This window comes from Poecile atricapillus, chromosome 2, assembly GCF_030490865.1.
Source record: "Poecile atricapillus isolate bPoeAtr1 chromosome 2, bPoeAtr1.hap1, whole genome shotgun sequence".
Taxonomy (NCBI): domain Eukaryota; kingdom Metazoa; phylum Chordata; class Aves; order Passeriformes; family Paridae; genus Poecile; species Poecile atricapillus.
Genome location: NC_081250.1, coordinates 16,509,277 through 16,533,008, shown reverse-complemented (window position 1 = coordinate 16,533,008; position 23,732 = coordinate 16,509,277). Strand labels below are relative to the sequence as shown.

The window sequence follows — 23,732 nt, the reverse complement described above, 5'->3', positions numbered from 1 at the left end:
GCTCCATCCCAGCACCTGTCCCCTGTTCCTTTATGGGGAACTTAATGCTGAAATCTGGGTACTCATACTGAAGCCTTCACCAAGAAGGCTTGAAAACCTGAATCCTAAGGGCCCTAAACCCAGATAGAAATATATTTTCATTATAATAAAAATTTTCTAGATTCAGCTCATGATTTTAGAACCCTCTAATTTTAAGTTTTGTGGAATCATGGGGAAAACAGCTCTTGAGCTGTTGCTCTGCTGAACCAGCATACCACTGACACAGAGTCAGGGATTTTTCTGAGGAATTCCATCTGCAGTTCCAAATTCTTAGTGAATTTTTTACTCATTGGTGTAAGTGGGCAAAATTTCAAGTATCTTGAAGCCCTGTTGTGTTTTATTGGAATGGAAACCTTTCACATGTAACCTTAATTGACATGTTTGTTTAGATAAATGAAAAATCATCTCATATGTGAATTAAACATTAAACTAATATATTTGTTTCCTCTTCTAGAAAACTGAACTGAGAATTCATTACTATGCTTAAGGACTTCTAGGAGAAGACAGCCCTGGAAAGCAAAGGAAGTCTGAATTCTCATAGAATCTCAGAATTTGGGATGATCTTCCTTATGTTACAGTAATATTTTGTACTACCTTTGAGCTAAACGTTTAAGGACTAATATTATTGAAACTTGAATGAATCACAGCTCCTAGGTTACAAATAAATTTAATAATTCCATCCTCAAAACCATATGAACAATAATTATTTTGGAATGTGCTTGTGGATGGGCCTTCAGTAATTACTGGCCTTGCTAATGTCAGTTGATGAAGAGAATAACATCTCTGTAAAAGAATAAGTGAAAAATATGTAAACCTGTCACTTTAACAGTGAAATAATTTTACAATCTCAAGATCCCCACCTGTTTTTCTACAGTGTTACATATTACCAAGTGAAAGCTCAAAAAATGTATAAATTCAATACATTGTAAGCTGTTGGAAAGATACAATATAGCTCTGAGGAATTCAACTTGTTATTTTTGCTGCTAAACTAGTGTGGGGCAATTTCCATATAAATTGGTCAGAAATGAAGTTGAATCCTTCACTTATCCTGTAAAATTGTAAAGAAGATTTGGGAATTTGTATATAACCTGAAAGTTAGAGCCATTAATAACAGGGGGCCTGTCAAACACAAATTTGGAAACAGTGTGTGGTACAAGGGATCCATGTAAAGAGGCTGCACCTTATCTTTTTAACTTTCAATAACTGTATTCTTGTTGAAAACAGCTTATTTTAACTGAAATGCATAGTTTAGGCACAAGGTGCTTTAAAGTGAGATGAAAACTAGCTCAGTAAGTCTAGCTCTAAGCTTTTAAAAAGCTCAGTGCACTGTAAGTTTTTTGTTGGCAGTTAATGTTAAATTAAGATTTAATCTATTGTGGATTTTTCCCAAGTCACATCATGAAACATATCAATTCTGGTATGTCTCTCTTATCCTTCTACTTCCTCTCAGAAAAAAATATTTCAGCTAATTTTGGAGCTGATACTTTTCCCCACAGAATATTTATTAACCCATATACAGACAGAGGTACAACATCATGAAGTTTGCTTGACAAAACCATGCTTTACACTTAATTTTAAAATAAATTAATATATAAGCTGTCTAAATCTATGGAAAATAATAAACTAAAATGAGATTTGTCAGAAATCTTACAGTTTGCTATGAAGAATTATATCACAACCTAATCCATGGTTAAGGTCTGAATCTTCAGAAATTTCACCATTATTGATGTGCTTTCATTTTCCACCAGGACTACATCCTACAAATAATTTTAAAGGAAAGTTTTTTTGGTCCTTCCTGAAAATCTTTTATAGTTTGGTAAACATTTTTCATATAAGCTCTACAGTATAAAAATATAATCACAGAATTTAATGTTGGTTTTACCAGAGAAATTTTAATCTTGATTTTTAGTTGCGTGCAGATTTTTTTTTAGTTACTTTTCCCCTCTTCTGATTTTGTTATTGTAAAGCTGAACTAAAAAATAAAATATCTGTAACCTCTTTGAAGACTGCTGTAACAAGCAGATGGTTTCATGTGCCAGTGATGAGTTTTGGCATGAGATGTACTGAAAACTCAGGTTTGAACAAAGCTTATCCTGGAAGGGAAGTTCTGCTGGGACCTGAAGCCTTTGTGCCTAAGCTTAAAATCTCTGAAGTGACTGATTTCTTATCATAAGGGATAGAAATCATACAGGAAGGACACTCAAGCTTGAAGGTCACATGAAAACCCCAGCCTCCTGAAGCAGCATGTCTTCTGCCAGGACAAACCACCCTGGAGTGCCTCCCACAGCTCAGAACCGTGCCAGCTGTAAGGGTCGAGCTCTTAGAGATGGGACAGACATTCCCAAAGGTTAATTGTTAACCTACCCCTGAAATAAATGTAGGCTTGTACTATCCTTGTTATTTATTCATATTTCAATAAATCAATCCCTTAATATTTTGTATTTTATCTTGAACTTAATATTTACTAAATGCTGAACATCAGATGCTGTGACTGCACACAAGAGTCTCCTGGCTGTATCATGAAGAATCAGTCACAACCTGAAAACTGTAATACAAAACAACATCACTTGAGTAACAATTCACTTGTAACTCAGAACTGGACCTATCTCAAACTCACCATAGTTTGAACAGGTTCCTAGTTGGCAGCTGTTTCAGCTTAAAGGTAAAGAAAACTGGTTGTTTTGGGTTTTTTTATCATGTGCCCAGGTGGAAAGAGACACAGCTTTGACATGGAGGCAGTAGCATAAGGTGGGTAGAACTCAGACCTGGGATACACAGTTTGAGCCTGTGCTCTCTGCAGGACGGCTGGGAGCCAAATCCGTTCTGCACAGCACTGGGAAGGGCCAGCCCCAGCCCCAAACTGCACTTTGGAAGCAAACATCAAGCTGGTTTCCTGCAGCGAATCAAGCTTCACCTGAAAGGCAGAAGCTTGCTCTGTATCAAACCAGATTAGACATTGCACCCCTCAGAGCTGCTCAGCTGAAAGCACGGAAGCAGAGCCAGGTCTAAGCATGTGCATGGTGCAGCTGTTCCATCCTCAGGGCTGTTTCTTGTTCTGGTGCTGTGGCAGCACAGCAAGTGCTGAGGAGATGGAGCCACCATCCTTTCTTGTCTCATTCTAGTTATGCAGAGGAGGAGACTCACACCTTGCAGGAGTTACAGACCTGCTCAGGCCTTTGCTCTCCTGCCATTCAGTACACAAATGTGCTAAAGGTACTAAAGCTTACAGGCACAGGGCTCACAAGTTAAGAACTAACTGAAGGGCATACACACCTACACTGAAACTAGTAGGTATTTCCTTATTTAAAATCACTGCCTTTGCTGAGGTAGTGGGAAGCACTCAGGGTTTCTTCGTGTAAAAATCCATCTGCCACACTCCCAGCCGGGCAATAGTAACACAATAAAAGAAAAACAATATGCAGAAGCAATAGCACAGCTGTACTATTTTATTTTATATATTTACACAAATGTAAAGTGAATTTTTGAAGTATGAATTTTAAAGTAAGTGCAAAGTGAACTTTTGGAGAATGGAGTAGAGATGAAAAGAATTTTATTGCCAGAGTAACCATAAGTAAACCTGACCATGCTGAAACTGGAACCTCTGAGCTCAACAACACATGGCAGCACTTCAGCACCTCGGCCCCCAGGCACCTAAGGGCTGGGAATAACTGTCCAAGATTGCTGCTTCTGTGCATCAAAGTGCAACACTGATCTCTCCAGTAGTTCTCAGATGGACTGTGCTAATGGCTGATCAACTGCCTCCCAAGATAACCTGGAAGCCTACAGAGTTTATATGTACTATGCACATAAAGAAAGTTTAGGCCCTCAGGAAGCCCCGTGTAACAGCTGGAGCACTTGCCAAGTGGTATTCCACAGCTTCTAAGGATCAGAAACTTTTGTCAGCCTACAAAATTTGTAGATCATTACTAATGAGAAGAAACACTAAATCTCTTCCAGCTACTACATTATACATTTTAAACTTTTACCTGTAGTATCTCTCACTTGTTCAAGCAACAAGTGGGACAAAACAAATGGGAATGAGTTGATAAGGAATTCCATCTTGAACAATAAAGCCACTATTCACCTTTTTACAAAAAAGCCCCACAAACCAAAAACACCCCACAACAAACAAAACTACATCACAAATCTCAACAATCAATATCTGACATTCAACTCCATGTTTGCTATGACCAGGATAAATGCAAGATAATAAAGAGAACAGGGTATTGCAGTATTTTCAGGGCTAATTGTGTGAAATTTAAATTTTGGACAGCAGTGTAGCGATAACTTTATATCAAACATTAAGATTTGTCAATTGGCCTATTTACTGTTCTACAGATTCTATGTTTTTGTATTGCATTAATCAACTGGTAGAAACCCCACAATTTTCTTTTAGGATAAGGTTTTTATGAAAGCTTACTTGACCTTTGTAGATGATTAAGAACTATTACAAGGGGTTAGAAAAGATTATACCAGTGCAAGGATTTTCTTCCACCTTGATGGGAATGTGTTATACTGCCAAATGGGAACAGGTGTAACCATTTGTAAAGCACTGAAGACAAAAACCTGTTGTGTTCAGTTTATGTTATTTCTTCAACATGTAATCATAGTTAATTCTTGTAAGACTTGCTTTCTTAAACTAAAGTACTAGAAATGGAAGAATAAATTGCATAAACTACCAGTGATTAAGGTATCCTCCTACCCCAGTTTATATATTCTAACATGAAAACCACTGTAGAACTTCTCATGACTTTCAGAGAATGTTGTCTGTGAATACTGCTTCAGTAGTGCTTTAATTTGTTTTCCATCATGTAACAATTCCAGCAAGACTGAACAATTTTAGAAGTTTTCTGAAACTGCAGTCCTTAGCAAAGGGAATGAGATTCACTGTATGCTTTGCAACTTGCCAAGATTCTGTTTCACAAATTTGAGTTATCACACCAAGAGCTGGAATTGGTCATTCTGAGCTCTTCAGGCCTTTCTAGGAAACTTCCTTTTTCTTCACCATTCCCATTCCTTTCTCAGCAACCTGAGAGGACAGCAGGAAGCCTGGCAGACACTATTTGCTCAGAATTCCGTCAATAAATCTTGTCTTCCAAGAAGCAGGGTAATGAAGGGACAACTCACTACCGCTACAGAAAGAGTCACTTCATGAAACCAAAAGGAACTTGGCAAAAATCACTGACAAAATGCTCGGCTTCTGGCACATGGCCCTTGGCTGACAACACCATCTAGCACAAATGATCTTTATCTAACATGTATTAACCTAAAACATTAAAATCTTTAAGTTAGAGATACCTATGCAAGAAAAATACTGAAGATTATTTAAACAGGATTATCTACAAATAAACCTCTAAAATGCAGCAGACACAAGTTTTGTATTGGATTTAAAGATAAATTTAAATATACTTCCCCCTAATTCAGGTTTATACAGAATATACACTTCTATCTTATATTCTAGTCAAAATCTAAGCTCTGGCTGTGGGTTTACAGAATAGTCTGTTAGCCTACAATATATTATGGTCTTTAATATTTGGCAGCTTCAGTATGAATAGTACTTGTTAGAAAACCAAAAAATCACCTGTCACTTTTCATCTGACACAAGTGAGTACACACACACTGGCCATTTTCTATATAAAGCCAGTAACTGCTAAAATGTATGTTCAGTCCAGCTTCCTACAGCCCAAGTGGTTACAACTCAGCAACTTGAGCAGACCATTAACAGACTTGTCCCAAGTATCCTCTCCTTGTCCCATTTCTCTAAGACACGATAATAACCAGAGGAACTCCTGCCAATCTCATGTGCCACTTCTAGCTGAATTAACTTGGAACACCATTGTATCTTCTCATCCCTTCTTGGCAATAAGACAAACAGGAGACGACATTTCAATGCAGCATTAATATTTCAATTTTCCACCTTGAATAGAAATGACTGGTTTTACACAGTAGATATATATTCACACTGGTCAGAAAGGCCTGCTCTCAAACCAGCTTGCCGCCACACTGAACCACCAATAGGTAAGTTATTAATTAGATACAATTACAATTCCTTTATATCCTTTCCCCATTATGTTTAGCTGGGAAATAACTCCACACTTCCTAAATTGAAAAATTCATTGCTATTAAAAAGCCCCAAGAGTTATTAGCTCCAAGAAATGCAATGCTCTGGCCTCTTAGTAAGGTGCAGTGAGATAAAAAGTAGCACGAAGGCACTTGATACCAGTTTCATACAGTAGTTTCACTTTAGCATAAAGGAACCTATAATAAAAATAGACTGGTAACTTGAAACACACTAAATTCAGCAAGGAAAATTAGTCAGGATCAAACCAGGGTTACAAGACAATTGTTAAGTGTGCAAAACCATGGAGAATGTTCACTTATCTTGATGCTATAAGCTAAATCCAGACACAGTCAGGTGCTGAGCATTGTTTCTAGCTTCAAAGTAAGAGGTGTCAGTCTCATCATCTGGCTGAGGTATAAATGGCATGGTTTGATTCTGGAGATTATCCCAGTCCACCCCATGAAAGAGGGGGTGATGCTTCAGTTCTGAAACAGAAGTTCACATAAGCATTATCAACCTCCTTATGTCCAAGCCCCACAGTCACTTTGTTCCACCATCGACAACTGCCAGTAGATTTGCTCTATGTTCCTTTTTAGAAGTTCATAAAAGTGCAAACTGAAATTGGGCTTTGATTACCCCCAGCATTAGTAGGATCAAACTGTTGTGGCAGGATGAATAGCTGCCACCCCCATCCAGGGAACCTGTTCCACGCAGTTCCACTGAGCCAAAAGCAGCTTTAAAGCTGCTCTTACCCAGAAATATTGAATTTAGAGAAGCACAGTGCTACAATGTAACTGGGATTTCCCAGTACAAGAGGCTTCATCCTGTAGCAACAAAAGGGAGAGCACAAATTTTGGAGGGGAGGGAAGATGATGGTGAAGGAAACTTAGGTACAAGGAAAACTTAATGAAAACTACTCATCCAACTTCACTTCAGCAGACTATAAACTGGACAAAGAGGCCAGATACAGTTTTAAGTCTTAACAAAGAATGAATTTCAAAGAAGCAGATAGGAAGAAACCATTATGTCATGTATTTTAAAATTCTACCCTTCACAGGCAATTAGATTTCACTCTAAAATCCAGAAATAAAGACAATAACTTGTGTTTAACTATCACACCTTCAAATGGCTTTTTGGGAAATATCAAACCCATAGGATTTTCTGTTGACATAACAATCTTCATTCATAATCTTGTGCCTTCTCTCTTTTAATTTAGCTTTATTTCAGCTTCTATCATTTAGTCTCTTTATGTGTAAGCATTTCCATAGTAATTTCCTTCTCTAGTGATTTGCTGAGCAGTTCTCATAAGATTTCTATTTCTGAAATATCTCACTCTAAATTTCTTTCCATTATCAACCATTTTTAATAAAACATAGTCATTGTTAACAATAGCAAATGTTTAAGCCCTTCTAAAAGGGAAAAAAAAAAGTAGACTTTATTCAGTATGTATTGTCCAATTTTGTATTCTCCTATGCATTCAGCAAAGACAGGCTGAAAGAAAAAGTTGCTCTCTCTAAATTAACTGTTTGTCGTAGAAGGCTTCTCTCCCAAACTATCATTCTCTAATCAAGGTTCCCAATGTCATGTAGGTTAAAAATTCCAAATACCCATTAGATAAGAGAGAACTTTGGCACATCAGATGTCAAACACTAAAAATGCGTAGCAGAACAGCAGTAAAGCAAAACAGAAGTTCAATTGAAAAAATTAAAAACCAACGAAACAACCCAGCCTCAGAATTACCTTGTTCAGAAAGGAAAAATCCCACAAGAAATACAGAAAATACCCCAACTTCTTAAGTGCTGCAGTCTATGCATGGAACCTAGTGAGGTACTGAATTTTATTAGTCTAAGTTTCAGGAGGAAGAGATCATCACTTAAAAATCTGCAATTAGTTGCAAAGAACAATTTTAATACTAACCCTTCAGTCCAGCTCTCTTAGTAGTGTCAATTGTTAGAAGAATACCTATTGCATTCTGGGCATTTTCAGACAGCTTTTCCTCACCCTCAGGCCAGGGAATATCTACAGACAAAGATACAATTGAGTTGGTAACTCAAACTATAAAACAAATACTGGAAATACATACTTACCCTGATTATTGCAACAGATTACCTCTTTTCAAAATATTTTGGAAGACCTGTGTTGGTGTTTCATCATTAAAAGGTGGAATTCCGGTTAGAAACTCAAACAGACAAACTCCAAGGGCCCACCAGTCTACAGCAGAACCTGGTAAAACAAATCCACATCATTACACCTACATAAATGATACTTGCAAAGACTTAAAAATTAGCAAAAACTGAAGGGTGTTTAAATTCTGCAAGTTTCTGGAAAATTATGATGAGACAAGTTGTATTTAATATTCATGCAGATTAAAAATACATAAAAATATTTTTTAAAGCCACTTTGCTCCTTAATTCATTATAGGTAACAGTGGGGTTTACTGATAAAACCAAGGGGGCTCTTAGTAACAATATAATTATCAACTTCCGTCACAGAGAACCCAGGAGCTGACTTCTCCAAGAGATTGTTTTGTGATAAGAAATAGATGCCTCATGACTAGAGCCTGGATGAGTGCTCCATGTTGCCACCTGTGCCCTTCTCTCAGTTATTTTAAAAGTCTCCAAAACTTTAGACTACTGAACTTAATTTTTGTTTGTCTAAATTATGATGAACATCACGAAGCTTGCAGAAATGAGCCAGCACACATGAAGCTGGCATTGCCTTCCATTACACTGAATTGACTGGGGCAATGTGTAGCTAGTTACTAGCTATCTCTGCTTTGTTATTCAATAGTTCTAGTTTTCCACATTCCAGGGTTTTGTCTTTTTGCCAATCTCTCCTGTTAATCTACATAGAAACCAGCAGGCAAAGCAATCCCAGACACCACTGCATGCATTCTAAGCTTTCTGCATCTTCAAGACATGCCCACTCTACTGTATAAAGAATAGATGCCATGATTGCTGTTAAAAAAAAACAACAAACCAACTTCAAAAGATAATAAATATAATTGTTCTTGGTTTTTTGGCATATAAAAGAACCTAAGATGCTTCCAAGCAAATGCATGTTTTGAGCCATTTCACAAAGACTGTTAAGTTTAGAAATGCTAAAACCCAAAGTGTTTAACCAGTAATCTAATGCACTTTTAGCAACTCCTAACAGCAGTAAGAGTGCCCCACCAAGCTAAGCACATCAAAGCAGTGAGTTCATATCCATTGTTGTTAGAGTACCTGATGTTCAGTAAAATACTCCCAGCTTCAGTCAAAGTCTAAGAAGATCACAACCTGAACAATGTCATAACCAGGTTTCAGCAGCAATTTTTTCCACACAAAGTTTAACTAAAATTAGATTAACTCCTACCACATCCCTTTGAAACAGGACCCAGGGACAGCATGAAGCTGTGCCAGGGGAGGTTTAGGTGGGATATTAAAAGCTTTTTCACCCAGAGGGTGGCTGGGCACTGGAACAGGCTCCCCAGGGAAGTGGTCACAGCACCAAGCCTGGGAAGGAAAGCATTTGGACAACTCTCCCAGGCACATGGTGTGACTCTTGGTGCTGTCCTGTGATGGGAGTGGAGTTGGACTCAAATGGTCCTTGTAGGTCCCTTCCAACTTGGGATGTTCTATGATTCTGTGATTTGAAGTAAGAAGCATAACACCAGGTCTTGAGCATCTGAACCTCCTTCACCCACAGGCAAAGTAAATCAGACTGACTGCAATAAAGCGAAATAAAGTGAAAGGCAGCAATGAGAAAAGTATCTCTGGCTTTACCTCCTGATACACAATTTAAGAATACTGATTTTCCTTCTGAAGTACATGTTTACATGTGTGATTTCTTATAGCTTAGTCACAATGATATGATGTTTCCTGTTTTTGTGAGCATCACACTTTTTTATGTGGAGGCATATTGGACATGTCTTTCTATAAAGAAACATTGTTCACCCAAACAATGTTCTCAGAAACTGTGATCTGGTCATACTTTGACTGTTCACTTATGCTGAACACTTCACTCCTGCACAGAATACAGAAAACTCACCAGAGATCAGAGTCCCTGCATATGAAAAGACAATGAAGTAAAAATATTACAATTATTGTCAAAAAAACCAAACAAATACGAACACTGAATACCAAGTATGATTCTCAGAGGGCATAGGAATGAAATTTTTTTTTCTAAGGTAGTATTCCACAATAAAGAAAGATGGCAATGTTAAATCTAAGTTAGAAACAAAAATAAAATAGTTTTGTAATATGATTAATTTAGGATTAACTACATTTACAAGCAGCTCAACATGCAAAATATTCAGTGGGGAAAATTTTGAAGTTCCCAAAACCCTAGCTTTGCTGAAGGTATTGCAAGATTTGTAATTTCCTGACACAAACTCCAGACTCTACAAGTTTTCACTGAAGTCCTGAAAACCCAGTAACCAGAAAGAAATCACCTTGTGACCAAATTTCACATGGTCTAATTAGCACTAATTACATTTACAAAATATTATTCAGTTTTAACATCTGCCAGATAACCAGGAATCCTAAATGGAAGTGCAAAACAACAACTACATACGTTTAGTATTTTCAGTTTTTACCATTAAATTGTTAAATCTCTTCATAGGGTTTTAGTTAATTTATATTAGCAGAATTTTTTTGTTCCACAGGACAGTAATCACTACCTCTCAATTAAGGTCTCTCTCTCATGTAATTTTCCCAAGACTTGCAGCTCTATAAAATAGTAGTATGCTTTTGAGATGGAAATAAAATGCAATTAAGCATCAATAACTGTACTAGAAATTGATACATGGCATTTAATTTTTGCTAATGCTTCTTGCAAGTTAGCAGAAAACTATTTCATACTTTTTGTTAATATCAGCAGATCTCAGAATCTGAGACAAAGGAAGTTATGCCCTTCAAAGTTGTGATATTTTAGTATAGTATTTTGAAAAGAAACAAACCCAAAAAAACAACCTCCAAAAATTTGATGACTATTACTGCACCCTTATACAGAAAATCCTGTCAGATATCTGAAGTGTTTCACAAGGTCACTCAACTCAATATATGATTTTAAGGCAACTTCATAAAATTGTCTGGCTTCACATAACACTTTAATATCAATAAACCCAGAAGACATTCTAAAAAAAATTGGAGGCTTAAGCCTTTTAATCTAAAATTTCACTAAATTCCTCCTTTCCTGAAGAATCTTTAGAGGCACTCAGGATGTCCAAGTTGCTACTCCTAAGCAACATACAAGTCTCAGGCTGCCAAAGCAGTTTCCAATGCTGACTGGCAAGCAAGACTGTGATGGACAGCCAAAACCTGTGGCTATGAGAAAGCAGCAAATGAATGGAAGGAGCAGCTGAAGCAAACACAGCCATCCATGATGGCAAAAGCTTAGCATTAGCTATTTTTGAAGAATTCCCAATCTTACTGCTTGAAGGGTTTACAGTTCTACAGATATTTAGAAATGTAAAGATGTCACTTTTCAGGTACTGGCAGACGGCTGGTTTGTCTTACCATGAGGCTGTGTCAAAAGCAGCTCAGGTGCCAGGTAGTCTGGAGTCCCCAGGATGCGTTCACCTTCTACGGGGGCAGCTCCTCTTCGAACACTCTTTGGAGTCCTGTACGGTGTGCCAGCATCCCCTCGATGAGGGGTCTGAAAAGATGAGACAAGGATTTCAGATGTCAAATAAAACCAGCTCAGAAACTCCCATCTCCACGTTTAGTCATGGATACTGATACTTAAGTTCAAGTCAAGAACAAATCACATAACAGTCCCTGAAAAGCACATGTGAAATGTGCTTCCATTGCTTTATCTCAACAGTCTTGAAGCACAAAGATGTCTACTCTTTGAGAAATTTTTCCCTAAGTTCTTCCTCCAGTGTCACATCCAGCAGCTATCACAGTTTATGTCTCTGTAATAGACTTGTAACTGACACTTGACAGAATACACTACACCATCACTTTTACCAGGATTAAAAAAAAGCAAGTAGCAGGTACAGTGGCAGTTACCAGAAGCTGAAGAGACCATTTTGGTAGATTATTTGGCAGGATAATAACTGCACTAGGAGCAGAATGAGGCAAAATAGCACGGGATTTTAAAATCAGTTCACTGTAACAGCAAAGATTTCTCCGAGATGGACAGTCAATGCATGTTGAGCCAAAGGCAAAACAATGAACATAAAGCTACTGCTAAATTCTTACAGAAATTATAATTTTGGACACACAAGTGCAGAAAGGAAACCCTGCCAACAAAGATCATTTTGACAGACTATCTCAACTTGAGTTTTTCCTAATTTTTACCACTGAAATAATTTCAGGTCCCTAATGTCCAATGCATGCACGAAGTCTCTCTATGTATCAAAGTCTCCTTACGTACCTGATAGATGTGATATGGTCTTCCTTTCTGTAATGGAGTGATAGCTGTTGGGTAAGAGCCACTGCAAGCGGGTGAAAGATCCGTTATATCTAAGGAAGTCATGCTGCATGGCTCAGATATATTGGATATATTGATTGGACTATTATAACTCCGAAAAACAACAGCATTTTTTTTTAAGAGACTCAGTGCTTCCATCATCTTTTCTGAAGGAGAAGATACTGTGTCAAGGTAAGTTTCTTCCATGTGTTTTTGGTCATTATCCTTTTTCTGATGTAATGGCTTGCAGTCCTGGACTGTATGTGCCTCCTCTCCACTCTGTGAGACACCTTGGGACTCTGGTGATGTTATTAGCACACCTTCAGATTTTGGTTCCTCAAAGGAGAGGTCTTTAACACTTCTGTCCAAATCTAAAAGCTGTTTTTCTAGATGGCTTTCTGTAACAGGCACTTCAGGAAGTAAGTCAGAATCTGCACTGAAGACACCTAAAGGTTTTTCATCATCAGTGCCTAAAAAACTTGAGTTCATGTACTCCTTTTCATCATCCTTTCCACAGTCTGCATCCAGATCACACATAAGATTTTTAGCTACAGTTGGAGTAAGCAATCTTTCTGCTGTTCCCTGGTTACTAATAAAACTCCTAACTTCTTCCTTGCTTTTGCAGGTGTCAGATAGGCATCCGTCATTACAAAGCATTAAGGATTGAATTTCTGTTGTCAAACCTGTCCCTTTGTTTGTTGGAAATTCTGAGATCTGACAGCCACGTTTATATTCTGCATTGCTTTTTTTAACATAGTTAAGTTCCTGACAAGGACTAGTGTCAACTGATTCAAAGCTTCTTTTTACACCTGGCTTTTCAAACATTTCTTCTTCTTTGACAGGCTCATTCTGCCTTGAAAGTGATTGTTGTAGTCTGGAAGTCTCTGCTGTTTCATAAGTCATGTCTCTTTTATTTACACAGACTTTTTCTTTCCAAATCTTATTTTCAGAAATACACTTTCTTACTACACCTTTCACATCCAGAGTGCTCACAGGAGTATCTGTTATACTCAAATGCCCACTTTCCAACTTCTCCCTACTGCCAGAATCATTGCTGGCAATAGGAGAAATGGCAGACTCAAGTCCTTCTTTCTTTATAACTTCAGTACCTTTGCTGTTTGGCAACGTAACATTTGAAAGGAGAGCTGACCCACTGGTACTGGGTTTGCATGCTGCAGAACGAGGTTCATCTTCACTTTGCTGCAAAAAAGCACATTAGGTTTTGAGTATCAAGAAAAAAGATGATTACAACAGTATAGAAACGTTTATTTTGAAATACTTTATTACAACCTCCATAATGAAATACAGTTTTGAAAGTGTTACTCATTCTAACTACTGCTAGTGAAAAATCATACTCCAAAATACAAAAAAAATCAACACCAAATCAAGGATAACTTGATAATTTGACTTTTTTTAAGTTAAAATAAGCTTGCAATACAATACAAAATCTCATATTTTTAAACATCAAAGGATGAAAAAATAGAGCAAGAAGCTGTATTTGTGGTTTTATTTTAAGAATTTTTTATTTTAAGAATTTTTAAGTTTTTAATAAGTTTTCAGTTTCCAAGAAAGTCCAAAGGAAAGAACCCCATTATAGTACCCTGTGGTATATTACACATCAGAGGTGACAAAAGGAAAATCTGATATCACTGATGTTTTGATAACACAATACTGAAACCAAGGCCTAAGGAACAGATAGATACATTACAATAAATTGTTTTAAATGTAAGTTGTTCTCTATGCTCTAAATAGGACTCATGGCAAGGAACTACATAGCGTAACAGCATTTATTTTTTAGCTTTGTGTTTGTGCAGAATTTCATTAACACATTAAAATAGAATAAAATATTTTAGGATAAAATATTATCAAATATAATTATTGGTGTTAGGTTAGTTGATACAAAACACTTCAGTAATAAAAGCCTTAAACTTTTCAGTTAAATAGCTAGTAGAAATTTGAAGTGGATTTTATTGTTTTCCCAAGTTCTGTCTTTTAAAGAAATTCTTTCACCCACAATGCTGAGCAAAAAAAGCTATAGGGATAAGGTCAGCTTCCAAAAAAACACTGCTCCCAGCAGTTCCCACCTTGTGCAGCATAGGGCTAAACCAGTGATGGTCAGTGAAGCCTTCTCTTTCAGTCCTTTGCTGCAGGCTCAATATGATTTGCTTCTCCTGTTATATTACACACGACTAATATTTGTTTGAAGAAAAAGGTTATATTGGTTTGATCCAAAATCCTACTCAACACAAATTACAGGCCCTGCTCCTTCTACTGCAGGAAAGCTTCTCAACACTTGAAATAACTGAGGCAAGTAAGTAGAAAACATTTGCAACACTCTATACACAAGTACAAACTAATTTTAATTTAGAGTGGGAAGATGAAACAGTCCTGACCTCTACATCTTTCCCCCATCTGGGGCTGCTACAGTTTTCTGATTCCACACTGGACAGGTTTGTGTGAGACTGACTACTGAGGCTGGAGGTACCAAACCTGTTTCTTGACTGAAGCAGAGTAGGAGTTAAACTCCTCGCTGGCATCACAGGTGTTAATTGAGAATTATCCAGATCTTAAGAGAAAAAAAATTCAAATGTTGATACAAACAGGCAACATATACTGACTGACTTCACACTATGCTAAGCTTTCACGTCAAAGGAAGCTAAGGAAAGCTATGCATGATGACAATTTCTCTTGTCATCTTTCCTGCATAGTCGATTCAAGCATTTTTTTAATTAGGAACTTGCAAAGAATGTAAAAGCAGTACAAACATTAGCAGCATAATTGCCTTCTTCCTTGTTTCAGGTGAGAAATGAGAAAGCAGAAAGATAAGACAATTTAAATGAAGATATACGTTGCTATATTCAACAATTTTCAGTGAAAGTATGTCAAGAACTGACACTATTTCCATAAAATGTTAAAGAATGATTTTGAATTCAGGGGTCACGATTTGAAAAAAGCCAATCAAACAAAACCACTCAGAAGATGACATAAGTAGAGTAGGTGAAAGCATGCCAGATGTAAAGCTCTGGAAGAATGGTGGAAAGCAAGACACCAATAGGATCACACCTTTTATGAAGTGGGTCCAAACTATTCATATAAAATTAAAAGATCAGAACCTTACAGCCAGAGTATTCCTCAGCAGAAGGCCTGGTATACTCACGTGTTTTGAATAATTTAGTTGAAAGAGGGGTATTTTCCTTTTGGGCCATAGGGACAGGAGAAACCACTCCATGCAGACTGTCAGATGATGGACTTGATTTTTGCCCTGGCACTTTCATTCCTACAGGGGGAGTATGCTAACAAGCAGAAAGAAGCATAGTTAAAAGTTAATAGAGTCTGAACAAATTGTCGATCCAGGACTGAGAGTGTAACTTCACCCATTCTTTATGATGTTTGCATGGGTTTGGCCGCGCAAAAAGTCAGCAATTCAAAATACAGTCCAAGGTAATCACATCAGAATGTCAAAGTCATCTAAACATACCATAAGTCACTCTACGAGCTGAGAGAAGAGATGCAAGAATAGCCTTATCATGCCAACTATTGAATTTAAGATAGTAAATAAACGAAAAGGATTAAGTACTTCAAATACAGTGAAAATTACTTACAAAGCCCAGAGAACTGATAAGAGACAACAACTGTCCTGGAGTGCGTGAGTAGTCCTGTTTTGGCTTTGCCATTGATGGGGTTGTAAGGATATCTATCATATTTATCTCTACAGAAGAAAAAAACCCAAAATCAAATGGGTCGGGTTTTCATTTTGATATTAAACAAAGGCAAAGTTGTAGACATTTATTTAAGTTTCATGAAAAGGAAAGAAAAAATTTAGCCACGTACTCAACAAATATACAAATGAAGCCACCAAGACCAATTGAAGACTTATCTGTACATTCTTATTTAACACAAGGTGTTTTTTCTTGTACATCCATACATTTATATGTACAGAAGTTGTAGAAGTCAAATTCCTTTTCCAATATATTAGGCTAAAAGCACTACATTTTCTAATTTGATATCAGCTTTGGTTTTTAGGCAGCAGTTCCATCTTATGGCTTATGGACAGGATACTAAATTTGATTCCAAACCTGCCATCTCTCCAAAACAAATCTCAAAAAAGCTACACAAGAATTTTTAATAGGTGAAAATACAACCTTAGGTACTTTTTTTTGCGCACTAGCAGTAAGTAGTTTTAAAGCTTACATATAATGTTCAACTAGACACAATAATCTGTCCCATTAGAACTTCAGTTAAAGCAGTACATCATAAAAAATACAGAAAACCTACAATTTTCCTTTATATTCTTAAAAGCATGAATCAGACTCCATAGACAACTCTGAATTTCTACATTCCTTCAACTATATAAAAAGGATGTGCTCTCCAGCAGCTATCTCAAAAAACCTGAACTGGTGCTGTGCAGCATAAGTTTGGATGATCTGGCTAAGGAGGTACAAACCAGGTCAGAAATTGGCTATTCACCCTAATATCTGCAGCCTGTGCCAGACAGTCAAGGCTATTCAGCTATGGTTTCTGCTTGAAAAGAGAACATTCACATGCCAAAGCACTGATCTAATCCTCTGTTATGGACTTAGCACCTCCCCTTATCTCTCAAATTAATGTCTGGAATGTCCCAGTTAATTTATTGGAAATTAATTTACATAGGACTGAGATACATAAACTGAAGGGTAGAAGTAGAGAAACAGGAACAGTCAGAATTATTCATTCACCCTTTGAAATCTCCTAGCTGACTTCAGAAAACCTGGAAATCCATATCCCTCCAAAGAAAGGGCTCCAGATCATATTTCATACAACCATCATATTCATAGTCCCAAAGAATAAATATTTTACCTTCTGAAGTGCAATGCAAAGAGCAGTCCCCTTACTAGGGTGTAGCCAATCAGTACTTACCTAACAGAAACCAGGTATTACTGCAACTTTTACACTTATTTAACTAAAAGGTGCCCTTTACAGGAATGTGAAATATTCAAGAATATGGAAATGTGATGCAAAAATACATTTTAATACAAACAAAAGGATAGAAACAACTCTTACCTCTATTCAGAGTAACTCTGGAAAGCCCAAAGTCTGTCAACTTTATATGTCCCTGATTAGAAATAAGCATATTGTCTGGCTTCAAATCCCTGAAAATATAAATATAGCTGAAGTCAGCAAAAAGAGCACTGAACAACATGAAGAAAGTTAAGTGTTTCTGACCAGAAACACTCAATACAAAACATTGTTTAGAGCTGTTTAACAGTAACATCTCTTGGCCAGCAGAAGATTCCAATTTGAGGAACACGCTAAAAGAATTAAATATATTTAGCATTAAATATGGCACAAACATCTCAGGCTTTGTAAAAATCAGCATGTATGTCAAGAGTTGCATAGTTTGAGCTTCAGCAGGCTCAACAAGCATCCTTCAAAAGTACCACCATCATAACATTCACTAATGTGCAGCTCCTAGAGGTGAGTTTTAAAACTCCTCTAGTGAGTTTTCATGTGTGCTCTCTGCAGCACTGCTGAGTGCAAAAAGAACTCTCACTATGGGGGAGCATCAGGGCACTCAGTGTCCCTTTGCCCTACAGGTCCATGTGTGCAGTTCCCAGAGGGTTCCTGAACCATCACAGCTGCTCATACAGCACTGGACTGGGAAAGAGCTGGCAGGGGAAAGCAGTGTGAGTTTGTGTGCTCAGCACATACAGACAGATTTGATTTTAGCCATTGTTTTGTGACATTTGCCACAGTGCACATGTGAAGAAAGAGCTTCCAGGAGCTCCAGCAAATGAAATGCCTGTGGCAGCTGCCACAATGAAATGGTGATGGTTATGTGTTAGAGTGAAAAAATAAAAAACCCAAACTATCAAATACTTATTTGTAAGAAAAAAAAATTCACCTGTGGATTATTCCATGTCTATGAAGATAGTCAAGAGCCAATGCTGCTTCCGAAATATACTTAACAGCCATTTCTTCATCAAAATATCCATAAATATGGAGAAGAGATTTGACATCTCCACCAATAAGGTACTCCATCACCTGTCATTCAAGTATTTTAAATTTTAAACTTAAAACACATTTCAAAATTGCAAGTAAAATACAAAATAACTTTCACCCCTAGAAAAAAATTATTTAAAGGAGCAGAAGCAGATACAAGTACCTTTGTGCAAAACCTCATTTCCCACACAATACTTTTCACTTGGATAAAATAATTAAAGCTCCATGTAACAGCAGACATGAAACCTTTTCATTACATTTCATGTAGACCATTTGCTTATTTTATTTACCTAGATTACTTTTAGAAGCTAATTAGAAAGTTGACTATAGCTTTTGAGAGTCAACTGTAGAAAATTTTCTATCTCATAAGTGTTATGTATTTCTATATTGAATATTATGTATTTTAACATATATTTATATTCATATATTAATCTATATTTAGCTTAATGTATATTTCTATAGTATAGAAAATGAAGTGCAAAGCATTCCTGTGAAACTCAAGGCCTGAAGCCAAAGACCACCTGATCTATACAAATCAAAGTATCTCAATACTTAATCTTGCAATCATTTATACACAATATTAAATTCAGACCCAAGCTTTGTGAAATAAGTACGAACTGTCAAAAATGCAAACAGTGAGAGTTATTAATTTTTTACACATTTAAGACACATGAAAAAGAGTGAAAAAAATTATACACACCCAATAAACCATTATGCAGGCACATTATGATGGCCCACGTCATATTTAAAATAAAATAGAAGTCAGCAGGGCTTCTGAAACTCACTCTTTGATGTCAAGAATGCATTTATGGGGTTTTGGTCAGGAAATCTCACCAGTACTTACATTCCAAAACAGAATATTCTTCCGCATATAAACAAATATATACACTCACACATGATTCTAGCATCTCCTTTACAAATCCTTCACCCCAAAGTCTTATACTCCACGTAGAAGTTCAGAGATTCCAGAAAAAGAAGCCTTTGTTTACATGCAGAATGCATTGTAGGAGTACATAGCAACCTTGTTTGTTTCATCAAGCTGTTCCCTGTGTGTGCTTACAGCAATCCACACAAATTGTGCTAGACCCTTTGCAGACAGTGTGAATCCTTATGTGGAGGCAGTATATAAACACATACACAAGTCCTGCTGTGCTCCACAGTGCTCCATGTGGACCAGCATTTAGTTTTGCCACTCAGTTATCATCTTGTCATGCAGGCCAACAACCATAACAAAATTGGAGCACCGGCAATAAGTAAAATAGATTTCTTTTAAGTGAGCCATGGATATCTTCCAGTCACTTGGCTTCTGCTTGAATAGAATGATTTCTTGTTTTCCCTAAGATTACTACATCTTTCTAAGACAGAGTAGATATTAGAAAAGCTTCTCCTGTAACAGAAGGGAACATGGGTGGAAAGAGTCCAAAGACACCAGAAGAAGAGAAGTATTTTACTTGTTCAACCATTTTGAGAAAGATGCAAAAGTGACTCAGGAATACCATGGAAAAAATGTTTTGAGATATCACTACAGTTCACATTCAATTTCCATGACTGCCATAAAACGCCACAGCCATTTTTTTTTTACTCACTAAATAGATGTTGTTTGCTGACTGAAGTGAGTAGTATAAGTGCACAATGAATGGACTTTTACTGAGAGCCAGTGCATCCCTCTCTGCCTGCACCTGGTGAACCATATTTTTGTTAATCATGTCTGCTTTTTTCATCACCTGAAAAATAAAACAGAGCACAAAAATGATTTAACCTCAAAATGCTCATAATAAAACCGTGTAGAGACATATAGCTCTGCAGAGCAACACCTGTTTTGCATGACTGCTTTTATGTTTCTTTGTGTACTACGTATCTTGTTATAATCCTTTAAATGACAAAGTCAAGTTTGCACAAGTAATCGGTAAAGTTCTTACTAACGACAAGCTTAGATTTTAGTCCTTTGTGTAACAACATAGAAAACGCAATTGTTTTTTTGTTTAAACACTCAGCAAGAACGTTTTTCATAATTCATTCCCGTCTTGTCTCTCAGAGGCGGTGCTTTAGCCCCCCGGCAGGCGCAGCAGCCGAGGGGGCTCAGTTACAGCAGCTGTTTACAAACGAGAAGCCAACAGCGCTGCGGTCCTTGGTCAGGTATTTTGTTATTTCTCCTTATTTAAAGTACTTATAAAAGCAGCTGTCGTTATCAGAGGTCCCCTGATTTTACTCTCCAGGACCCCAGCGAGGTGCGAGCAGGGCACGGCCGTGCGGACAGCGCGTCCCAGGGCACCGGCTGTGCCCGAGCAGCGGCCGCTCCCCGGGGGCCCAGGGCTCATACCGGGGCCCCGCCTCCCCGTCCCCTCGGGACTCCCCTTTCCCGCACGGGGCTGCTCGGCAGCGCCGCGACCCCGGCGACGCCTCACCTTCACGGCATAGAGCCGGCCTGCCTTGCGGCCCAGGTACACCTTCCCGAAGGCACCGCGGCTGATGGGCTTCACGATGGTGAACTCCTCGATGGAGGGGGGCCGGGGGACCTCGACGCGAGTCGGGCCGGCGGCTGTGGCGGCGCTGGGGCCGGCGGCATCGCCCCGCTCCCCCCCGGGCCGCTCGGGTGCCATGACGCGCCCGCCCCGGGCCCGCCGCGATTCAAAGCGGCCCCGCCCCGGCCGCGCCTTCACCAACGGCAGCGCGAGCTCTCGCGAGACCCCGCGCGGCGGCGGCGGGAGGCGCCGGCCATGGCGCCGCTGGGCGGGAATAGCGCCCCCTCCAGTCCTGTGCTGCCCTCAGAACGTGCCCGTGACAAACCACCGCACCTCCGAGCCGGCTGATCGCTGCTTGCCTCTAGGTGGTAGCTTGCTATGAGCAGGTACTGTCCCCCCATTCCCATGGGAGGCTTGAAGAGGCAGGAATTGAACAGAGCTTGGTGTGAGACATCAAGGAACTGGAAGATAAAATTTGCTTGGAAAGAAGCAACGACTTTGTGTCCACATTATGATTTTCTCATATGCTTCACTCACATCTAAGTTCAAAATACATTTGGACAACACTCGGGCACATGGTGTGATTTTTGTGGTGTCCTTTGCAGGGACTCGATGGTCCTGATGGTCCCTTCCAACTCAAGGATATTCTATTTTTCTATAATTTTCTCACACTTGATAGCAAGATCTGCGTGCAAACGGCAGGGCCAGGAGGGCTTGTTGCCAGAGAACATTCCCTCTCCAGATCTCACTACTGCCGTTCATCTCTCACTTTGGGCTAGTGATGACTGCTCCCTGGGCGGGTCTCTATTGAACAGTAATCGCTTGCATCCCACCAATTCTTGGTTACTTCATCTGCTATTTATCTTAGGCAACGCTGTTCCGCAATTTGTTTCCTTATTTTGGGTATCTCCATGGCTACATTCAGCCTCCCTCTTGTGACAGCAGGGGCAGGGATGGCATTTACATGGTACTCTGACCTAGCTGCCATCCTGTTCCCAGAGCACAGGCCTTCTGTTTACACTGCACAGCCCTCAGTGTTTACCAGCTGTACTGCTCTCAGCTGTGTTCTAGGTCACTTTTTTAACCCTTGCCGTACTGCTTTTATATTGGTTTCACATATACATTGCTGTTCATGTTTCGTTCGCAATGATTATAATTGTTCTGTTGCAGTCTGTGCATCAGCAAAGAGCTATCACTGCAGAGGTCAGTGCACAACAGTGTGTCTCCTTTCACACAGCAGATTAGTCATTAGGCCCTTGTTTTGCTTCAAAATACATCACTTAAAATCTGACCCTGCTCAGGGAGGCCTTGCTTGTTACTTGTGAAGGAGAGCTGCTATCCCACAGATCCTAGCAATATGTACAATTTAATGAGAACATGCAGAAACCGTGTTTTTAATTACATTTTTTGTAATGGTATTAAATGCAATTTATCCTTGGCTGTGTTTGTCATTTAACTCTGCAATGTTAGTTTAGGTGTGTCTCACTGGCTGCAATGCCTGTGGAAAAATCCAGCTGAAAGAAGTGGGGGGGGTTGCTTCTTGTGCTGGCACCCTGAACAGACATCAGGTTATGCCAGCATTGATAGTGCATCAGGAACATGTATTCCACTACAGCCTGAGCTCACTGGAGAGAGTGTAACACCTTCTCTCCCTTCCCTCAAGACAGCACGAGTTGTACAGCTATGTGGAAAACTGCTTCATGGAGTGGATCTAGGCAAACATTCATCACCTTTTAGGATTTTTTGCTGTTGTCGGGTGAGTTTTCTGCCAAATCAGCAAGCTGAGCTGTATGACTTTGATCATGAGAGCGCTAGTTGAAAACAGGAGAGATGTACACAAAGGCAAGGGGAGGCAGCAGTGGGGCTGTGCTCACCCAGAGCAGCGTAAATTGGTGTGGGGTAGCACTTTCAGCAAAGAACAGTGGTCAGGTGAAAGAAATAAAACTCTAATAAAACCCCCAAAATTTTGCTTTATGGACCTGCAGATAAATGACACCTGCAGCCCTTCTCTTATCCACTGATATAGTTACCCCATCACAGAAGGCCACTAGGTTGGTTGGAGAGGATTTTCCCTTGGTGATGCTATGCTGTCTTGAATCATCTCCCTATCCTCCATTGCTTTAGAAACATACACTTGGCTCATCTTTTGTTTTAAGGAAAAGCAAAGACAATCTCAATACAAATGGACTGTCTGGACAAGAGCCACCAGGAGTGAAGTCAGGACTGAGCTGGGGAAAGGTAATCCTGGCAGTGGGAGACTTTGACCACCAATTCATTGCCTACCTACCCAAAACGAACCCCAGACTCAAATGGAAGGAAGAACTGCACCTACAGACTGATTAGCATGAGACGCGATATCTATAGCTAACAAATACGGGGTTAAAGTCGAATTAACAAATGACTTATGTAATTTGTAACCAATGAATGCTGATGTCGTTGTTAAAATGTATAGCGTCAAGTTTTAAAATAGGTAAGCCACCCTTTCGTGGGTCACCACCTATGTCCCTACTTTGTGCAAACTAGAATAAAATTTAGGGTTCATACACTCGCCTGGGTGTATGAATTATGGGTGTATGAATTAGGCGCTGCGCGCCGGTTAACGAGCCCGCGTTCCGGACAACACCCGGGGGCGATGACACCGAGCAGGGGCAGGCCCCTCTGGCAGCTGCACCACCACCGGGTGAGAGCGGGTCCCCCGCGGGGTCCTGCCCGGCCACCCCCGGCCCCGGCTGCTCCCCTCTTCCGCCTCGGCCTCGGGGCGGCGGCCGCGTGGGGGGGCGGCGGCGGCCCGGAAG

The 23,732-nt window shown here is 39.1% G+C and overlaps 2 protein-coding genes across 4 annotated transcripts in view; one reads left to right on the top strand and one right to left on the bottom strand.

The window, feature by feature from the left end:
- The window catches only part of ACBD5 (acyl-CoA binding domain containing 5), a 30,695-nt gene extending 28,219 nt beyond the window's left edge, over window positions 1-2,476 (top strand). For both annotated transcript variants that reach the window (XM_058832408.1, XM_058832409.1), the window contains one exon: window positions 494-2,476. In XM_058832408.1, the coding sequence (XP_058688391.1) occupies window positions 494-506 (13 nt within the window). In that variant the 3' untranslated portion in view covers window positions 507-2,476. The remainder of the gene's footprint in view (window positions 1-493) is intronic.
- MASTL (microtubule associated serine/threonine kinase like) lies at window positions 1,523-20,932 on the bottom strand. Of its 2 annotated transcripts, XM_058832407.1 has the most exons (13): window positions 20,881-20,932; window positions 20,062-20,199; window positions 18,378-18,517; window positions 17,537-17,625; window positions 16,099-16,205; window positions 15,654-15,789; window positions 14,890-15,062; window positions 12,461-13,696; window positions 11,599-11,737; window positions 10,130-10,144; window positions 8,210-8,323; window positions 8,018-8,119; window positions 1,523-6,585 (listed from the first exon to the last, which is right to left on the bottom strand). In XM_058832407.1, exons 2-13 carry the CDS (start codon window positions 20,194-20,196, stop codon window positions 6,428-6,430), a joined length of 2,544 nt encoding a protein of 847 aa, XP_058688390.1. In that variant the 5' UTR covers window positions 20,197-20,199; window positions 20,881-20,932; the 3' UTR covers window positions 1,523-6,427. The 2 variants fall into 2 exon arrangements, with proteins under 2 accessions (XP_058688390.1, XP_058688389.1); XM_058832406.1 differs by lacking the exon at window positions 10,130-10,144.
- Between the last annotated feature and the right edge of the window lie 2,800 nt (window positions 20,933-23,732).